The 16,361-nt window shown below is 41.7% G+C and overlaps 1 protein-coding gene across 1 annotated transcript; it reads left to right on the top strand.

Moving 5' to 3' along the window:
* Positions 1 to 213: 213 nt before the first annotated feature.
* MTCH2 (mitochondrial carrier 2) lies at positions 214 to 16,191 on the top strand. The gene is made up of 13 exons (XM_061153615.1): positions 214 to 382; positions 2,757 to 2,841; positions 2,996 to 3,102; positions 6,874 to 6,900; positions 7,095 to 7,157; positions 8,662 to 8,719; positions 8,971 to 9,022; positions 9,574 to 9,633; positions 10,849 to 10,942; positions 11,897 to 11,944; positions 12,584 to 12,651; positions 14,067 to 14,142; positions 15,982 to 16,191. The coding sequence occupies exons 1-13, from the start codon at positions 296 to 298 to the stop codon at positions 16,066 to 16,068; spliced, it is 912 nt and encodes a 303-aa protein (XP_061009598.1). The 5' UTR covers positions 214 to 295; the 3' UTR covers positions 16,069 to 16,191.
* Positions 16,192 to 16,361: the final 170 nt, after the last annotated feature.

The raw sequence follows: 16,361 nt of genomic DNA, 5'->3' as shown, positions 1-16,361 counted from the left end.
CCGGAAGCTCTCTGCATGCGCAAGCGCAGGAGAAATGGCCCGTTCCTAGTGGAGGGCGGGGGAATCCCAGCACAGGACGCGCGCGCCCGGGCCGTAAGCCCCGCCCCGACGTCTGCGCCGGCTCGCGAGCGCCTGCCGTTTCTGAGGGCGGGGCTGTGGGCGGGGACGCGCGCGCCGGGGCGTGCGTGCGCGCGCGCCGCGGGCGGGCCAGTGAAGCCGGCGGCCCTGGCACGTGACCCGGGACCGGCTCGGTCGCTTGGTGGCTCGGTCTGTCTGTCCGTCCGCGGGTGCCATCATGGCGGACGCGGCCAGTCAGGTGCTCCTGGGCTCCGGTCTCACCATCCTGTCCCAGCCGCTCATGTACGTGAAGGTGCTCATCCAGGTATGAGTTGTCGCCATTCCCTCCCCCGTTCGGTGCCCTGTTGGGTGGCCGCTGCCCAGGGCGCCTGAGGACCGGCTCCAGCCTTCCGGGCCTTCAGTCTCCTGAGATGCTGCTGCTCCTTCTTTGCTGCTCGCCCCTTCCTTCCCCGCAGGGACGACTCCCCTCGTCCGCGGAGCTCCCACTACCCGTGGGCCTTTCCGAAGTCTCGCCTTCCAGCCGAGCCGTGAGGCCCGCTCCTTTCCCGGTAGCCCAACTGCCGCCCTGCCTTGCCCTGCCCGCTGGCTCCTGTGAACTTTGTTTTCTCTTCCCCGAGGTCGATCCTGGCCGGGCGCCGCCAAGGTCTTCCCAACCTTTACCCACTCCGCTCCTCTGAAATGAGCGTTCTTCTCTTGTCCCCCGCGCCCAAACGCAAGATGTGAAATCTGTTAAAGACAAATTTGAGATTTAAGGGGAGCCTACGTTTTGTTAGCTTTTGTTTCCTCTTCTTCTTCCTCTTCTTCTTTTTTTTTTTTTTTTTTTTGCTACTATTATTGCTGCTTTTCTGTTCCGAGATTTTAGCACCAGATACCCAGAGAAATACAAGGAGCTCATTCAGAAGTGATAATCAAGTGGTTGCTGAGTCAAATTTCGGAAGGATGCACTGAGCGCTCTCCAGCAGCAGCCCATGTGGCTCATGACAGTGAAAATCCCATCTGTCAGAGCTGGACATCAGTTCAGCCGAAAGTTTTGTTAGAGAGTTTTAAGTATATATGTTAGTTTCTAATCTTCTGTGAAATAATTCTTAAGGGGTATTTTCTATTCACAGGCAGGTATGCCAGGTTTTAATTGAAGATAGTGTTTTCAATTGCCTTTCTAGATTTCCCTGGACAGGTCTTTAATTTTTGAAACTTTGTTGAGTGTTGAGGTCATTATGTCATGCATGGTACCAAGGATAGAAGCCCTGACCCCACCACCCACCGTTCTGTCAAAAATAGGCATGACACTAGGGAAGTCCCCATTTCTTATTTTTCAGTTTATGATACTCATTCATACAACATGTTGACCCATGAGGATTCAGAACCTGTAAATAAAAACCATTGTAAAATTCGTTATTTAAATTAAGAACAGTGGGACTTCCCTGGTGATCCAGTGGCTAAGTCTTGGAGACCCCCACCCGACCCACTTGGGGAATCCCTGATCAGGCAGCTAGATCCTGCATGCCACAACAAAGATTGCCGAGTGCTACTGCTGAGACCTGGCACAGCCAAGTAAATAAATATTTTTTTTTTAATTAAGAACAAAAGGAATTCCCTGGAGGTCCACGCTTTCACTGCCAAGGGCCGAGGTTCAGTCCCTGATCAGGGAACTAAGATCCCCACAAGCTGCATAATGTGGCCAAAAAATACAAAAAGAACAAATTTTTGAAATGTACTCTGACATCTAAAACAGAGTTGGCACATTTTTAGCTAGGTAGTATCTGAGATGAAAGCATTTTGCCATAAATCTGGTATAAGCCCATTACTCAGTCATTATCCAGGAGGCAGGGTTTTCTAGTGACAATCAGAACTGTTGCCTCAGAAACTCCTTAATCCTGATTGCACAACATCCTTGTGTTGCCAAGTGTCTCAGGGGTTTTGGTGAAATTCCCAAATACTCAGTTTTAAAAATGGTTGCACTGTGAGCCTTTCTGGAGTTCTTCAATTGAACAGGTTGAGAATCACAGCAATAGAGAGTCAAGACCATGTCCAACAGCATTCATTCACTGGAGGATCTCTTTGGCACTAAAGACTCTAAACATATTGTAGAGATAACATGATGAAATTAACTCTAAAATGGCCTTCATTAGATTTTTCATGACTGTCTGCTCCTTTAATACAGACTTAGTTTATAATTGTTTCCCAAATGAATTATCAAGCTGTATCTGCGTTTGCCTTTGAGTGGTTTGTCTTGCTAGCCAAATATGAACTTGACACTGGCTTAGTCATCTCACTTTGTCCAAATATTTAAAAAAAAAAAAAAATGCTAGATTTTCTTTAGAAAATACTTTCGTGCATCCTCAGTAAACTGTAGCTTTCTTAACACAAAAATCCCCTTATTCTGTTTTCAGTTTAATACTAGTCTATCTCAGCTACATGGTTTTTTTTTGTAGAATGTGAACCGAAAGAAAACTTGCAGTTTATTGAAACCAGTCTTAACCAAGTGCCAAAATTTAAAACAAAACAAGACAAAAAACAAGAACAGGGGTGATAACTTCATTACTGTCTTGGAAAACACACACTGCATTTTAACTTGTGTTAAAAATTGTAATTCTAAATTTGTTCTTTATTCAAGACCTTGCAACCCAGGCATTCCTAGGAATGTCACCTAGTATTGATACATCCTCTTATTTTCAAAGGTGGGATATGAGCCTCTTGCTCCAACAGTAGGACGAAATATTTTTGGGCGGCAAGTCTGTCAACTTCCTGGTCTCTTTTGTTATGGTGAGTGTCTTTTGATTTATTTAGAATTGGATGACATTGGCAAGCGTGATAGGCAGGAGTCACTGAAAAAAATGTATAGAAAGCATGTTTTCTTGAAATTTCTGTGTGACCATTTCTTTGAGCTAGAATGTAAATCTCTGATTTGTGTTCTTAGCTCAGCACATTGCGAGCATTGATGGGAAGCGTGGATTGTTCACAGGCTTAACTCCAAGACTGTGTTCAGGCGTCCTTGGAACTGTGGTCCATGGTAAAGTTTTACAGGTAATAAGAAAATCCATCTTCCCATAGACTTAGATTACTTTTAACTACAGTTTGTCCTACAGATTAAGAGCAATTGCAAAGATATATTTATATCCATGGCCTTTCTTCCTCTTGAAAAACATGTACTTGAAATACTCATTCTTAATTCTTTCCTGGGAAGCAAGGAGAATTTGACTAAAATGAAATAATTGATTTTGATCTACACAAGCTTCCTCTGGACCAGGTGTTCTGAGTAGAAATTAAGTGCACTTATTTGAGCTCCTGAATAGCTTATTTGGGGCTTCCTTCATTAGTAAAGAATCTGCGCGCAATGGGGGAGATGGGACAGGAGCCTCAGGTTCAATCCCTGGGTTGGGAAGATCCCCTGGAGAAGGAAATGGCAACCCACGCCAGTATTCTTGCCTGGAAAATCCCATGGACAGAGGAGCCTGTTGGGCTACAGTCCATGGGGTTGCAGTCAAACTTGACTTAAAGACTAAGCATTCATGCATAATTCATCTTATTTCTTCAAAAGACGAAGGAAACTGGTTAAAACATACATTTCTGATTTTATTTTCCTCTTATTCCTAGTGTTACTCCTAGTAAAACATTTTCTGTGACAAACTTTTTTTTTTAAACTTAACAAGATAAATGTTAAAGTCAGGATAGTGTTTGTTTATGGGAAGAGGAAGGGAGACCATGCGTGGGATACGAGGGTAATGGAATGATTTTCCCTGATCTGGACCATGGCTATGTGGATATTTGCCATTTAATTATTTATTCCACTGTGCATTTGTATTTTGTGCACTCTTTCTTTTTGTGTTATACTGCGCAAATTTGAATGTTTGTTTTTAAAGAAAACCTCACCCAAGTGTGTGCATTGACTCCAAGGGTAATGGTTACTTTGGAGAAGCGGGAAGGAAATGAAGGGTGGAACTTTAGCTGTATCTGTGGCAGTTTATTTTACAAAGGCAAGAAATTTTAAGCAGAAAGGTCGAAATGTTAACATCTGTTTAAGCTTAGAAGGTGCTGCAGAGGTAATGAATCGTTTCCTTAATTATTCTGTGTGTTTGAGTTGTTTCATAAAGTGTTTTTAAAAACATCACGATTACATTTCTTTCATAGTTACCCCTTTGTTTTACTGACTTCTTTTAGCTTTAAATCCTTTGACTGTACTTATTTCAGTTGCACCAGTTACAGTGTAGGTCGGCAGAGTTGCCTCTTGGTATATTTGTAGAGATGTTGTACATACAAATTCTGTACCATTTAGAACAGTTCGTGGGAAGGTTGTTCAGTATGAGTAGGGTTGAGAATATAAAATTAATAGGTTTTCTTGTTCATTATTCTGTCTCCCACTGGCGCCAAAGATATATTACCTTCTGTGCTCTAGTTCTTAAAAGTGTAGCAGTATTTCCTAACCAAATCTATGTAGTAGTTTCAACCTATATATCAGATGTGTTCAATTCCAAATGTTTACAAACTGTTTATTTCAAGCAGTACTCAGTACAGTCCTCCATGCACTTTTTAAAGTAGGCTTTAATGGTTCCCCAGTTCTACTGGATAAAAATGTGTTATCGTTTGATGAGCAAATCAAGATTTTGTTGAACAGTTTCATGCTGATTAGCTTGGGTTTTAAATTCTCTTCAGACTTTGTTGAATTGATTTGGAGAGGTTTTCCAGTCAGTTCCTCTTGTGGAAGCGGTTTTGTTATTCATTATACTTACTCCTGTGATCATGCCTGTGGACTGATGAGCCACTATTTTGGGTGGCCAATGGGTCAGGGTCACCCAAAATGGTATTCCAGTATTCTGGCCTGGAGAATTCCATGCACTGCATAATCCATGGGGTCGCAAAGAGTCGGACACAGCTGAGTGACTTTGACGTGGGTCAGAGTGATGGAGTGTTAATGGGCTGATATTTTTGGTGGATTACTCCTCTGTTTTCCAGCCACACCACTTTCTGGCGCAGTGAAAGTGTTGCTGTTACCTAAGTGAGGTTTAGATTTTTTTTTTTAAAAATCTATGCTTCAGACACCATGTGGAATCTTAGTTCTCCAACCAGGAAAAACCCATGCCTCTTGGAGTGGAAGCTCAGAGTCTTCACCACTGGACCTCCAGGGAAGTTTTCACGTGGGAAAACAGTTGTCATCTAGTTCAAAGAGGTTAATGTGTAGACTTAGAGCAAGAGTGGAATTATTCTTGTAATTACTCTTGAATTACTCAAGTTCCTCTATGTAAAGGAAAAGTTAGACCAAGAGGTAGCCAGGTACCCAGAGTATGTGTTCACACGGAGCCAAGTGAGCAGAACAGGGTCTTGGTGCTACACTTAGAACCAAAGCAGTTTACACGGTTGAGAAGAAAGACCGGTTTAGGATTGACAGAGCTGTTTCAGACTCTGTTAGAAAGAGTTCTGTTTATCTGAACAAGAGTTACATTGAAATCTGTTCAGGATAATGTAGAAGAGACGGTTGAAAATTTTATTAACAGTGAAAAGCAAAGTCTAGAAATGAGAATTTTTAAAGATGCCTGAAACTGTTAGAATTAATTTCTGGCCAAAGATCTGGAATTTGGCCAAAAACCATCATTTCACTTTGTGATGTTTGTTCTCTTCCCTCTGATTTTCTTTTTAAGAAATGCAGTTCTTTTTGCAAAAGACGAGTGTCTATTTTTTAAACCTCATTATGTCTAGGAAGTCAGTTGTCTGGTTCTTATATTTCACCTAGCCCATCTTCTGTTTCCCACAAATAATATTTCCTCTTCCAACGCAGCCTAAGCTCTGGCAGTTTCATGTATCTTTGCCAGAGTTGAGAGAGCATCTTCTCTCTTGTTTGGCTCAGAAACAGTCAAATTCAAAAGGAAAAGTGAGGCAGGTTTAGCTATTCGGACTTAGTGCCCATTCTCTGTTCTTTGTACAGGGAAGGAAAGCATCTTGCCCTAATTTGGTATTGGCCCTGAGTTTTTCCGTGGCCTTAGTCCTCTGACTGTGTGCTAAGTTGTTTCAGTTGTGTGTGATTCTTTGTGATCCCATGGACTGTAGCCTGTCAGACACCTCTGTCCATGGGATTCTCCAGGCAAGAATATTGGGAGTGGGTTGCCATGCCCTCCTCCAGTGGGTCTTCCTGACTCAGGGATCAAACCTGTGTCTCTTAGGGCTTCTGAATTGACAGGCAGGTTCTTTACTACTAACACCGCCTGGGAAGCACTGTTTTTACCAGTTTATTTTGTTAGTGTGTGTTCAGTAAATAATGTTCTTGGAGTTTTGTTTTCCTTTTTCTTCTTTTTAAATATTTATTTTAAAAAAAGTAAAAAATAAAAATAAATAAATAAATATTTATTTAATTTATTCGGCTGCACCTAGTCTTAGGTGCGGCATGTGGGATCTTTTACTTGCAGCATGCGAGCTCTTAGTTGGAGCGGGAGGATCTAGTTCCCTGATCAGGACCCGGGTCCTATACTGGGAGCGAGGAGTCTTAACCACTGGACCACCTGGGAAGTCCATTCTTTTTCTTCTCTTAAATACGAGTTTTTTTATGAGTTGCCCAATCAGTATGTTAAACTTAGCAACAGGATCGTCTTTTTTTTTTTTAACAGGATCGTCTTAAAGACACTTGTGTTAATGTTAATATTTCCAAGTGTTAATTAGAAGTAGAAGTTAATGGGAAATTTACAGCCCCTGCCTCCCCAAAAATCAACCATTTTAATTTCTGCCGATCAATAGGGCTTTCCTTTTATGTCCTGTCTCAGTGACACTGTGATAGACCTAATCATTCTTTTCTTTTCTCTTCCTTTGCAGCATTACCAGGAGTGTGACAAGGCTGAGGTATGTTGAAGCCAATGTGTATGCTTGAGCCCATTTTCCCTGCGAGCCTCTGCTGCTCTTTGTCCTCTTTAGGAAAAGGGACAAGCAGTCAGCTTTCCTTTCATCGTGGAGATTGTTTTTATACAGGGTGGCCACCGGTTTGACCAGTTCTGTTGAAAACCATCATGATAGTGATCTTTCATTTTGATTTCCAGGAGTCAGGATCTGGAAATGTACAGAAAGAAGTTTCATCTTCCTTTGACCGGGTTATCAAGGAGGTGAGATGATTATGATCTGTCTAAATCAGAGCGGAGTGGCAGTTATGGAATCAGGATCATCAGGCCTGTATGTTCAGTGTTCCAAGGGAAATTAAACCTTCGATTTAATATGGGCTTTACTGCATGCAGAATAGAAAGAGAGAAAAAAGCATTGCTTGCTGTTTGGAGTTGATGCATTTCAAGGAAACATATTTTGCCCACTCATTTCATCTTTAATATTGAAGAGGTTTCTATTGAAACTTCTTATAATAGAGTTGAAAATCTCTGGCCTGAAAGTGTTAACATATAGTAATATAGTAGCCGAGGTCCTGCGTGTGTTGGACATTGTATATCTAGAAATGCTTTTACAACATTATTCTGACTTTGAAATACCCTCATCATTCATTTCCCACCCCTGTCTTCTGCCATTGGAGTTGGTTGCATGCCTAACTTAATAATACTCTTTTTTATTTCTTAGTCTTGACATTATCTAATTGTCTATAGTAAGGTCATGATTTTCAGTAAAAGCTGCCTTCAGAAACATGTATCATGACTTTCTGGATGGCACAGTGGTAGAGAACCCCCCTCTGGTGCAGGAGCCTCAAGAGACCCGGTTCAATCCCTGAGTCGGGAAGATCCCCTGGAGAAGGAGATGGCAACTCACTCCAGTATTCTTGCCTGGGAAACACCATGGACAGAGGAGCCTGCTGGGCTACAGTCCCTGGGGTCACAAAGAGTCGGACACGACTGAGCAGCGACTGAGCAAGGAGCAGAGAGATACATGTGTTAATATGTGTTTTATATTTTCTTAACTTCATTTAGTTCATCCTGTGGCTCTTAGAACTACCATTAGAGTAGAGGTGAGGGATCTCTTAACTAAGTGCAAAAATGAATGACAGACCTTCTGTATTTACAACGTACCTCCATGTATTGTGATTGAATTTTTTTACTAACCTCTTTACAGAATCCTGGATAAGAAAGATAAACTGAGATAAACATAGGAGCTGCAGGATACTGCGCAGTTAGTTATAGGGTTGTGGTCGACAAACCAAACCAAAGTTGTTCTGCTGTCCTCAAGATGTCGGTGTAGATTAAATAGAGCCTGACATTTGCCCAGTGTAGATATCAGTCTCTGAGATCACTCACAGTGAGAGGGCCACTTAATGATCTGCATACAGTCCTCACAGTTCATCCCAGCTAGGTCACCACCCCTCCTGCGTTTCAAGCCCAGACCGCCAGGGACGTCCCTTTCCTGGTTTCTTTGCTTTTGTTCTTCGAGATGATGATAGAAATCTGCTTTACTGAGAAATTTTGAGACATAACATTGAAATCCCTGAGTGAAAGCTGTGCTGGAATGATATTGGGTTGTATTGCATCCTCTTCGGGCTACTCATGCTGACTCCGGGAAGGGCAGGAGCGCTGTGTCGCCCACTGTCACTCTACAGTGTCCGCCCGCGTGACTTCTCGCAGGAATCTAAGTGTCACGTATTCAGGTTTCACAAGTGTGTGTGTTGATTGTTTCTAGACGACTCGGGAGATGATGGCTCGTTCTGCTGCGACTCTCATCACACATCCTTTCCATGGTAGGTTTGCAGTGGACAACTGAAATTCGACTTTTTCTCTCTCTGTATCATGATCTCCTGTCTACTTCCATAGGTTGACATGAGAGTTCACTAAAGTGCCTTGCCTGTGTGTTTTTGGTTTGCTTGTTTTGGTTTTTATCCAGTTTATCCAGATACCAAAAGTGTCTGTAGATGGGCAAAACTTTTTTTTTTCCAGGGCTATTAAAATTTATCTGGATGTAGCTTAAAAATCTTTCCTCTGTATTCTTTAGTGATCACTCTGAGATCTATGGTGCAATTCATTGGCAGAGAATCCAAGTACTGGTAAGTATTTCTGTTTTCAAGTCTTCAAGGAGATCTGTTGATGCCAAATATTTTACATGTCTGTGATGCCTTAGAGGTTGCAAAGCAGATTCATATATCTTATATCATTTGACCTACACACACACACACACACACACACACACACCACCACCACCACCACCACCACCACCACCACCACCCCACCCCACCCCCACTGAAGCCAGAATTCGCCCTGACTCCATGTGACTACACCCTGAGGCCTTAGAGGTTGCAAAGCAGATTCATATATCTTATATCATTTGACCTACACACACACACACACCCACCCACCACCACCACCACCACCACCACCACCCCCCCACCCCACCCCCACTGAAGCCAGAATTCGCCCTGACTCCATGTGACTACACCCTGAGGTAGCAGTACCTCCCCTTGTGTTTCTGGGTTCATCTGTCTTTGCGGAATGAGGGAGGCAGAAAGGGGAGGGGTGGGGTATAAATTTTGCCTTGTCCAGGGTGGTAACTGAACCTTGTAACCTGAATGCACTTCACCTTTCCTCCTCCTAAACCTAGTGGGCTTTGCGACTCCATAGCAACCATCTATCGGGAAGAGGGCATCCTCGGATTTTTTGCGTGAGTAAATTACTGATTTGTGGGTGTGATTTTTGTGTGAGTAGGAAGCTTTAATGAGAAGGAGGACATGACTCCTTGTTTCAGCCTCAGGGAAAATGTACTCTCTGGGTTTATTTCATGTTAAACTCTGTTTTGGCCCCTCTGACTTAAATGGTCTTGTAAGAGATCCCAAACTTTTGCTCTGCACATCTGAAATGGTTGAAAGGAGAGGTTTTTTTAATAAATAAATTCATTCCAAGTTTCTACCCTCATGGTAAGTTCTCGGTTGCTATATAGTTGATAAAATGAGGAAAGTTCAGTTTGGGAAAGTGGAAAGCTATCTAATAGGTATCTTTCTTATCCTCAAGAGTATGTTTGTGTACTGTGTTCTTTCCCTTGAATTTACTTTAGAAGAACTTGGGCTACTACCTTAGTTCTGTTAATGACAAAAACTGCGTCATTAACTAAGTGGTCCATTTTAATTTTCAGTGTTTCTACATCGTTGATTTTTGTTTGAGTATCATAAATATTCTGGGAAATAGACAAGATAGCTATTGTTATTCTCATTTTAGAGATTAAAAAAAAACAAAACTGATGCTCTGGGAAGTTCATTTGCTGATAAGTGGTAGAAGTGGCGTTTAATCCTTGGTCTTCAATCTGTGAAGTAACATTTGTCCCATCATTCCACACCGCCTCGCCTAGCTTACCTAGGCCGGAAGTGTGTTTTCTAATGCCTCTCACCTGTGTCCATGTTTGGGCCATTTTCATTTTGTCATTTTTCTCATCTTTTGCATGGCCAAATTTGGATATCAAGTAGTCTAGCAATAATCATACTTAAGTCTCTTCTCTGAAGTAGGCAAATTATTTGCCTCCCTGATTATAGTTATTAATAGTAAGTTGAGCCATTGGCCACAGCTTAGAGGTATGTAGGCTTTAAAGTTCTCATTTTAAAAATGAGAATACAAGTCATTAGAGATTAGCCTCAAGAAAAGTTGTATTAATTAGACTGGGCTTCCCTGGTGGCTCTGCTGGTAAAGAACAGTTGTATTAATTAGAATGAACTGGTTGTGTTCTGGTATTCGGTTCCTTTCAGTTCTCTAGAATGTTTTAAAATCTTTTATTTATTTTTTAATTGAAGGATAAGTAATTATATGATTTATATAAATAAATATAAATGAGTGAAATATCTTTCAACCGATCACATCTCTTGGTTCTTTTTATTGTTTCTTCACGCAGGGGTCTCATTCCTCGCCTCCTCGGTGACATCATTTCCTTGTGGCTCTGTAACTCGCTGGCCTACCTCGTCAATACCTATGCACTGGATAGTGGGGTAGGTTGGGCTCTTGATGAGATGCACTGGTGCTGACTTCCCAGTGCCCACCTGGCAGCTAGGTTAGCTTTACAGTAAGATGGCAGTTGGTTAAATGAGACTCCCCATTATACAGCTAAATATTAACAGTTCGATTTTTGAAGGCTAATGGAATGATCTACGATGTTTACCACAGAGAGAGGCACCTGGAAAGGGTGTGGCTGGGTGAGCGTAAGAGTCTACAAGGAGATCGCTTCTTTATTGATACCTAATGTTAGAGGACACCATGAAGCAGGATAGTTCTATCGTATATTCAGGTGTTTCATCTAATTGGAAGTGCTAAGGGGACTCTTCTATTGGGATTTCTGGAAACTTCAGCCTGGGCCGGGGTGGGGTGAGAATAAGCTTTCCCTAAAAGTCATGTTTCTGCAGCCTCAGCAGCTGTAGACCTCTTTGAACACAAGAGAGTTCCATAGCATGGTGGAAACGAGAACACACCCAGGCCAGAGGTAGGACCAAAAATCCATGCGCTTGGTTACTTGAATATAGAGACTGATCTTCCCCACAGCATCTGGGACGCAGCTGGGTGTACACAGAAGGAGTGATTTGGCCCTCAGAGTACCATCAACGTGGTTTCCGGGGGTTGTATTTCTAGGACATGGGAAAAGGTTCCCAATCTCACTTCCTGGTGCTTTTTTTTCTAGTACCTAGAAGCCATCCTAGACTTTTTTTTTTTTTTGCCATCCTAGTCTTACATGAACTTGCCTATTAATGTTGAGTCAGGGTGATCATTTTGACCACTGCCTTTTTATGCTCCTAGCCAGTCTTTTATGTTTTCATCCTGTAAATTAATTTTCAGGTTGTCAAAGAACTTGAATTGAGAAATAGACTGTTTTTATTTTGGGGGGATAATTAGATCTTAATATCAGCTTAATTTTCTCACTTGTTCTAATAAAGGCCTTCTTCCTATTATAGGTTTCCACCATGAATGAAATGAAGAGTTATTCCCAAGCTGTCACAGGAGTAAGTTTTTAAACATCCTTTTAACCTTTTAGTAGTAGTTTTGTTTTCTTTGAAATTTGGAATGTGTCATTACTGTTTTTTGGTCAGAGGTATGAATAACCCAGAATCCCTGCATCACAGTAACAGTAGTAACAAGCCCACATAATTTGGTGCTGGTCAGCTTTCACGGGGGGTCAGTGGGCGTTTCTCAGCACAGACCTGCCCCTGCTTCCTCCTGTGTCCTGCTGAACGGATGCTGAAAACGTCAGTCTCTTCGATCATGTGGAGTCTTCTAGTGGTTGACTTTCGAAGTAGCTTCCATTGTCTTTGGAAAGATGTTTATGTTTTCTTGTTTTCTTCAGGGCTGTTTTGAAATGCTTATTGTACTTAGTTTTAAATGTTGAAGTTCAGTTGCATTTGAATGAGGCACAGTCACAGAGTAAGAGTCTTCTGACCGTTGGTTAAAAGGTTGCATGGTAAGGGGAGAAATATCTCCAGACCCAAAAGTGTGTAATTTAGTCTTAACTTGGGATACAGAGAAAGCAAAAGCAGTGTTGGCATGTTTGAGCACGGTGGCGCTAGGACTGAGCGTGAGGAAGGAGAAAAATGGAGAGACTAGGAATGATTTAATAACTTAGCTGTTTCTTCCCTCTTTTACAGTTTTTTGCCAGTATGTTGACCTATCCCTTTGTGCTTGTCTCTAATCTTATGGCTGTCAACAACTGTGGGTAAGTGCCTTGCATTTCTTATCCTAGTAGTTGGTTGCCTGTATGCCTGACAGGCAGAGCAGTCCTGGTAGAAATTTGGTGAGGATCAGTACAGGTGATGCTATGAATAGATTTCCTAATTTTTTTCTGTCTGCCCCATACACCAGCAATGCCATCAATTTATATTATAAGCAGTCTCTTCATATCCTGTTTTGAAATAGAGAAGGGTACAAATAATATTTCTCAAGTACTTATAAATAGTGTGTACTTGCCCAGTAGTCTAGGTTCTTTTCTGAAAATAGTGGAATAATGATCAGATTACTTTCACATCTTTCCTTTATACTAAATCCTTATCCTGTCTTATGAACGTTATGAAAGGTATGTTAGGGATTGAATGACAACCTGTACCTGTTTTTCATCAGGGCTTCATGGAAAAAGTGTTTTAAAGTAAGAAAAGTAGAAAATTTGGTTGAAAATGGAAAGTTTCTTGACCTTTCATGTATTGACTGGGAAGGAGGGGTGCGGGTGGGGGTGGACACCACTGATTTCCAGGTGCCAGGTGACTACCAGGCTGGACAGAAGTTTTAACCTCTTGATTTAGTTCTGTTCCACTAGGGTACCCGTCACAGTATGCCATTAGACATGTCACTGTTTTCAAACAAGGTATCAAATTGGTAGCTGTGTAGCATTTTGAGCAGTTAGCATATTCTGTTTGTTTTGTGATGTGTGGATCGGCTGCCACATTGTAGCCCAGAGCAGGCTTGAAGGATGAGTTAAGTGTGTTGTTGTTATTGCAGTTTTTTAGAGAAGTGGCTTCCCTGGTGGCTCAGTCAGTAGAGTCTACCTGCAATGCGGGAGACCTGGGTTTGATCCCTGGGTCAAGAAGATCCCCCAGAGAAGGAAATGGAACCCATTCCAGTATTCTTGCCTGGAGAATCCCTTGGACAGAGGAGCCTGGTGTGGACTATAGTCCATGGGGTCACAAAGAGTCAGACACGACTAAGTGCCTAACTTTCACTCTCAGAGAAGACGTGGGCAGGAGTTCCACCTGAGTGAGAGCAGGGAGTCACCACAGTTTCACACCACCATCCATTGTCATGTTCGGAGTCTTTTGAACACCACATAGTTTTAAATGCTCTTTAATCATATAATTACTATGTTCTAGAATTTCATTTGTCCAATTAAAACCTAGATGTTTTAGAAAATACATAAAGTTTCTCTTTATGTGTTGATTCAAAACCTAAATGTAAGAAAGTGGGATCTGTTTTGGATTCTCAGTTGTTCCCCTGTGCCAATAGAATTTGTTTCTACAGAACTGCTAAAATTGCTTCTCAAGGAACCTTCCAGGCAGAATATTTTGACCAAGATCTATTGAGCTCTTGAGAGAAGGTTTTATAAATATTGACTTCGGTAACTAATCTCTGTTTCTATTTCAGGCTTGCTGGTGGATGCCCTCCCTATGCCCCAATATATTCTTCTTGGATAGATTGCTGGTGCATGCTACAGAAAGAGGTACTTCTCTCTCTCCCTCCCTCCCTCCCTCCCTCCTTCTCCCCTCATGTTTTGTTTTGTTTTTGCTTGTTTTCTTAGAAGTCTCTGGGACCCCAGGTTAATTCTTGTAGGTTATCTTTTAGTTACCAGTTAATATATCCTTTTCAGTGGTCCATATGTCACTCTGGCATAGTTGTAAAATATGCTGCTTAGAAATCATCAGGAGAGGTAATGAAGAAGGAAGAATTCCTGGATGTGATCTGGAACCCATTTGAGTGGTTACATTCAAATTATAAATAAGGCCTGGGCAGTCAGTTATTCTGGTTATTAAAATGATGCCCTTGATTTCAGATTACTTTTTCCAACCTCATCTTCTTGTAACTTTTCAGAATATATTCTGAAATATACTTTCTAATATATTTAGAAAAGCTGAGAAATAGTTGCTTGTTTGCGACATTATTTGTCACACTGATGTCAGCAGAGCTGTTTTTACTTCTGTAGTCACATTAGTGGATGCAGTGTCCAGATTCCAGTTTATTGTTTTTTTTGCTATGGGGTAGGTCATCTCCAACCAAAAATTATTTATTTATTTATTTATTTTTAACCAAAAGTTCTTGATCAGTCTAGGCAGAGCTTTAATAGGAACCAAAATGATGAGTGGCTGTGCGCTAAATTTAACATGGAATCGCTTAAAGTGGCTATCAGTTGAAAGCTGTTTTTGAGTGGGAAGCACTTTGTAAAGGACTGTGGAGGGACGTGTATGAGGAAGCTCTTTGTTGCATGCTCTCATAGCACTGGTGACACCGATGAGAAAGGCCTTTGTTCCCAGGCTCAGGCTTCCCAGCCTGAACTCTGAATGCAGAGGCCTAAGTTGGGGGGCTTTTGCTCAGTGGGCCCAACAAGCCCCTCTGTGAGCCCAGGCCAGGACGCTTGGATGGTTGCCAGACAGACCTAGCATGAACATTCAACCCTCTGCTATAGAAAGAAACCAAATAGAAAATTATTAGGGTATCAGACACTTTATAGTTGATCCTTTAAGTGCTTAAGACAACAGCACATGTTTACTGATCATTCACTGTATACGAGGCCTCATGCTGAGAGTTCTCCAGGTTTCAGCTCATGCAACCCTCAAAATAACCTAGTGAGGAGAGAGACGATACTTTACCATTCCACCTCACATGTGAAGAAACTGGGACTTTGAGCAGTTAAATAATACCAGTTGTGTAACCCACGATCACACAGCCTGTATTTGGGAGAGCAGGATCTATGTTCAGGCTGTCTAACTTAGAGTGTGCTCAATTAAACTCATAACATGACTACTTGAATTATAAGATTTTAAAAGTACTCCCTGGAGATCTGACCATTCCATTCAAAACAAATAAAAGCTGACATGGGGACTTTCCCAGTGGTCCAGAGGTTGACTCCGCACTTATACTGCAAGGGTCACAGGTTCCAAGCCTGATCAGGAAACTAAGATTCCACATGCATGCAGCCAAGAAAAAAAAAGACAAATACAAGCTGGCGCTTACTATGTGTTAGGACTGTTCATGACACTTGATGAATTGACGCACTTGATAGCCCAGCTAACTAGCAAATAGCAGAGCCAGAATCTGGACTGGGAATATCTATCTAAATAGATAAGAAATACTTGCCTTTATCCACATGTCAAAATGGTAGTTAGTTCCACAGAGGCTCAGCTTGTGTCAGAGATGGCACATTGCTGCCCCATAGTGATAGTCTGGTCATTTTCGTCATTTTGTTTCTCAGAAATATGTCCAGTTGGATGTCTCTGCTGCTTTGGACTAGCTGACCTCATTTTCACACTAGATTTTATTTGTATTTATTTTATTTTTCTTTCAGGGAAATATGAGCCGAGGAAATAGCTTGTTTTTCCGGAAGGTCCCTTTTGGGAAGACTTACTGTTGTGACCTGAGAATGTTAATTTGAAGATGTGGGGCAGGGACAGTGACATTTCTATAGTCCCAGACGCACAGAATTATGGGAGAGAATGTTGATTTCTGTACGGTGTGGCGCGCTTTTTTAATAATCATTTAATCTTGGGAAAATGGAGGTGTTTGGTGTCTGCCTTTTTTGTTCTTTTTCCCAGCACATGATTTACTACTGATACTCCCCTTGAAATGGGACATTTTTACTCCAGGTTATTTTACTTAAAATAAGAAGTTGCATTTACCTAAAGGTACTGGCAAGTTGTGATGCGATTTGAGTCTTAATTTAAGGCT

This window comes from Dama dama, chromosome 1 (genome assembly GCF_033118175.1).
Source record: "Dama dama isolate Ldn47 chromosome 1, ASM3311817v1, whole genome shotgun sequence".
Classification (NCBI taxonomy): Eukaryota; Metazoa; Chordata; class Mammalia; order Artiodactyla; family Cervidae; genus Dama; species Dama dama.
Note: the sequence above shows the minus strand (reverse complement) of the source record. Positions and strands in the feature narration are given on the sequence as shown.

Coding starts and splice junctions, on each gene's coding strand:
- MTCH2 (XM_061153615.1), top strand. CDS start 296: ATGGCGGACGCGGCCAGTCAGGTGCTCCTGGGCTCCGGTCTCACCATC. Junction 9,023..9,573: donor GGCAGAGAATCCAAGTACTG/GTAAGTATTTCT, acceptor TCCTAAACCTAG/TGGGCTTTGCGACTCCATAG. Junction 10,943..11,896: donor CCTATGCACTGGATAGTGGG/GTAGGTTGGGCT, acceptor TTCCTATTATAG/GTTTCCACCATGAATGAAAT.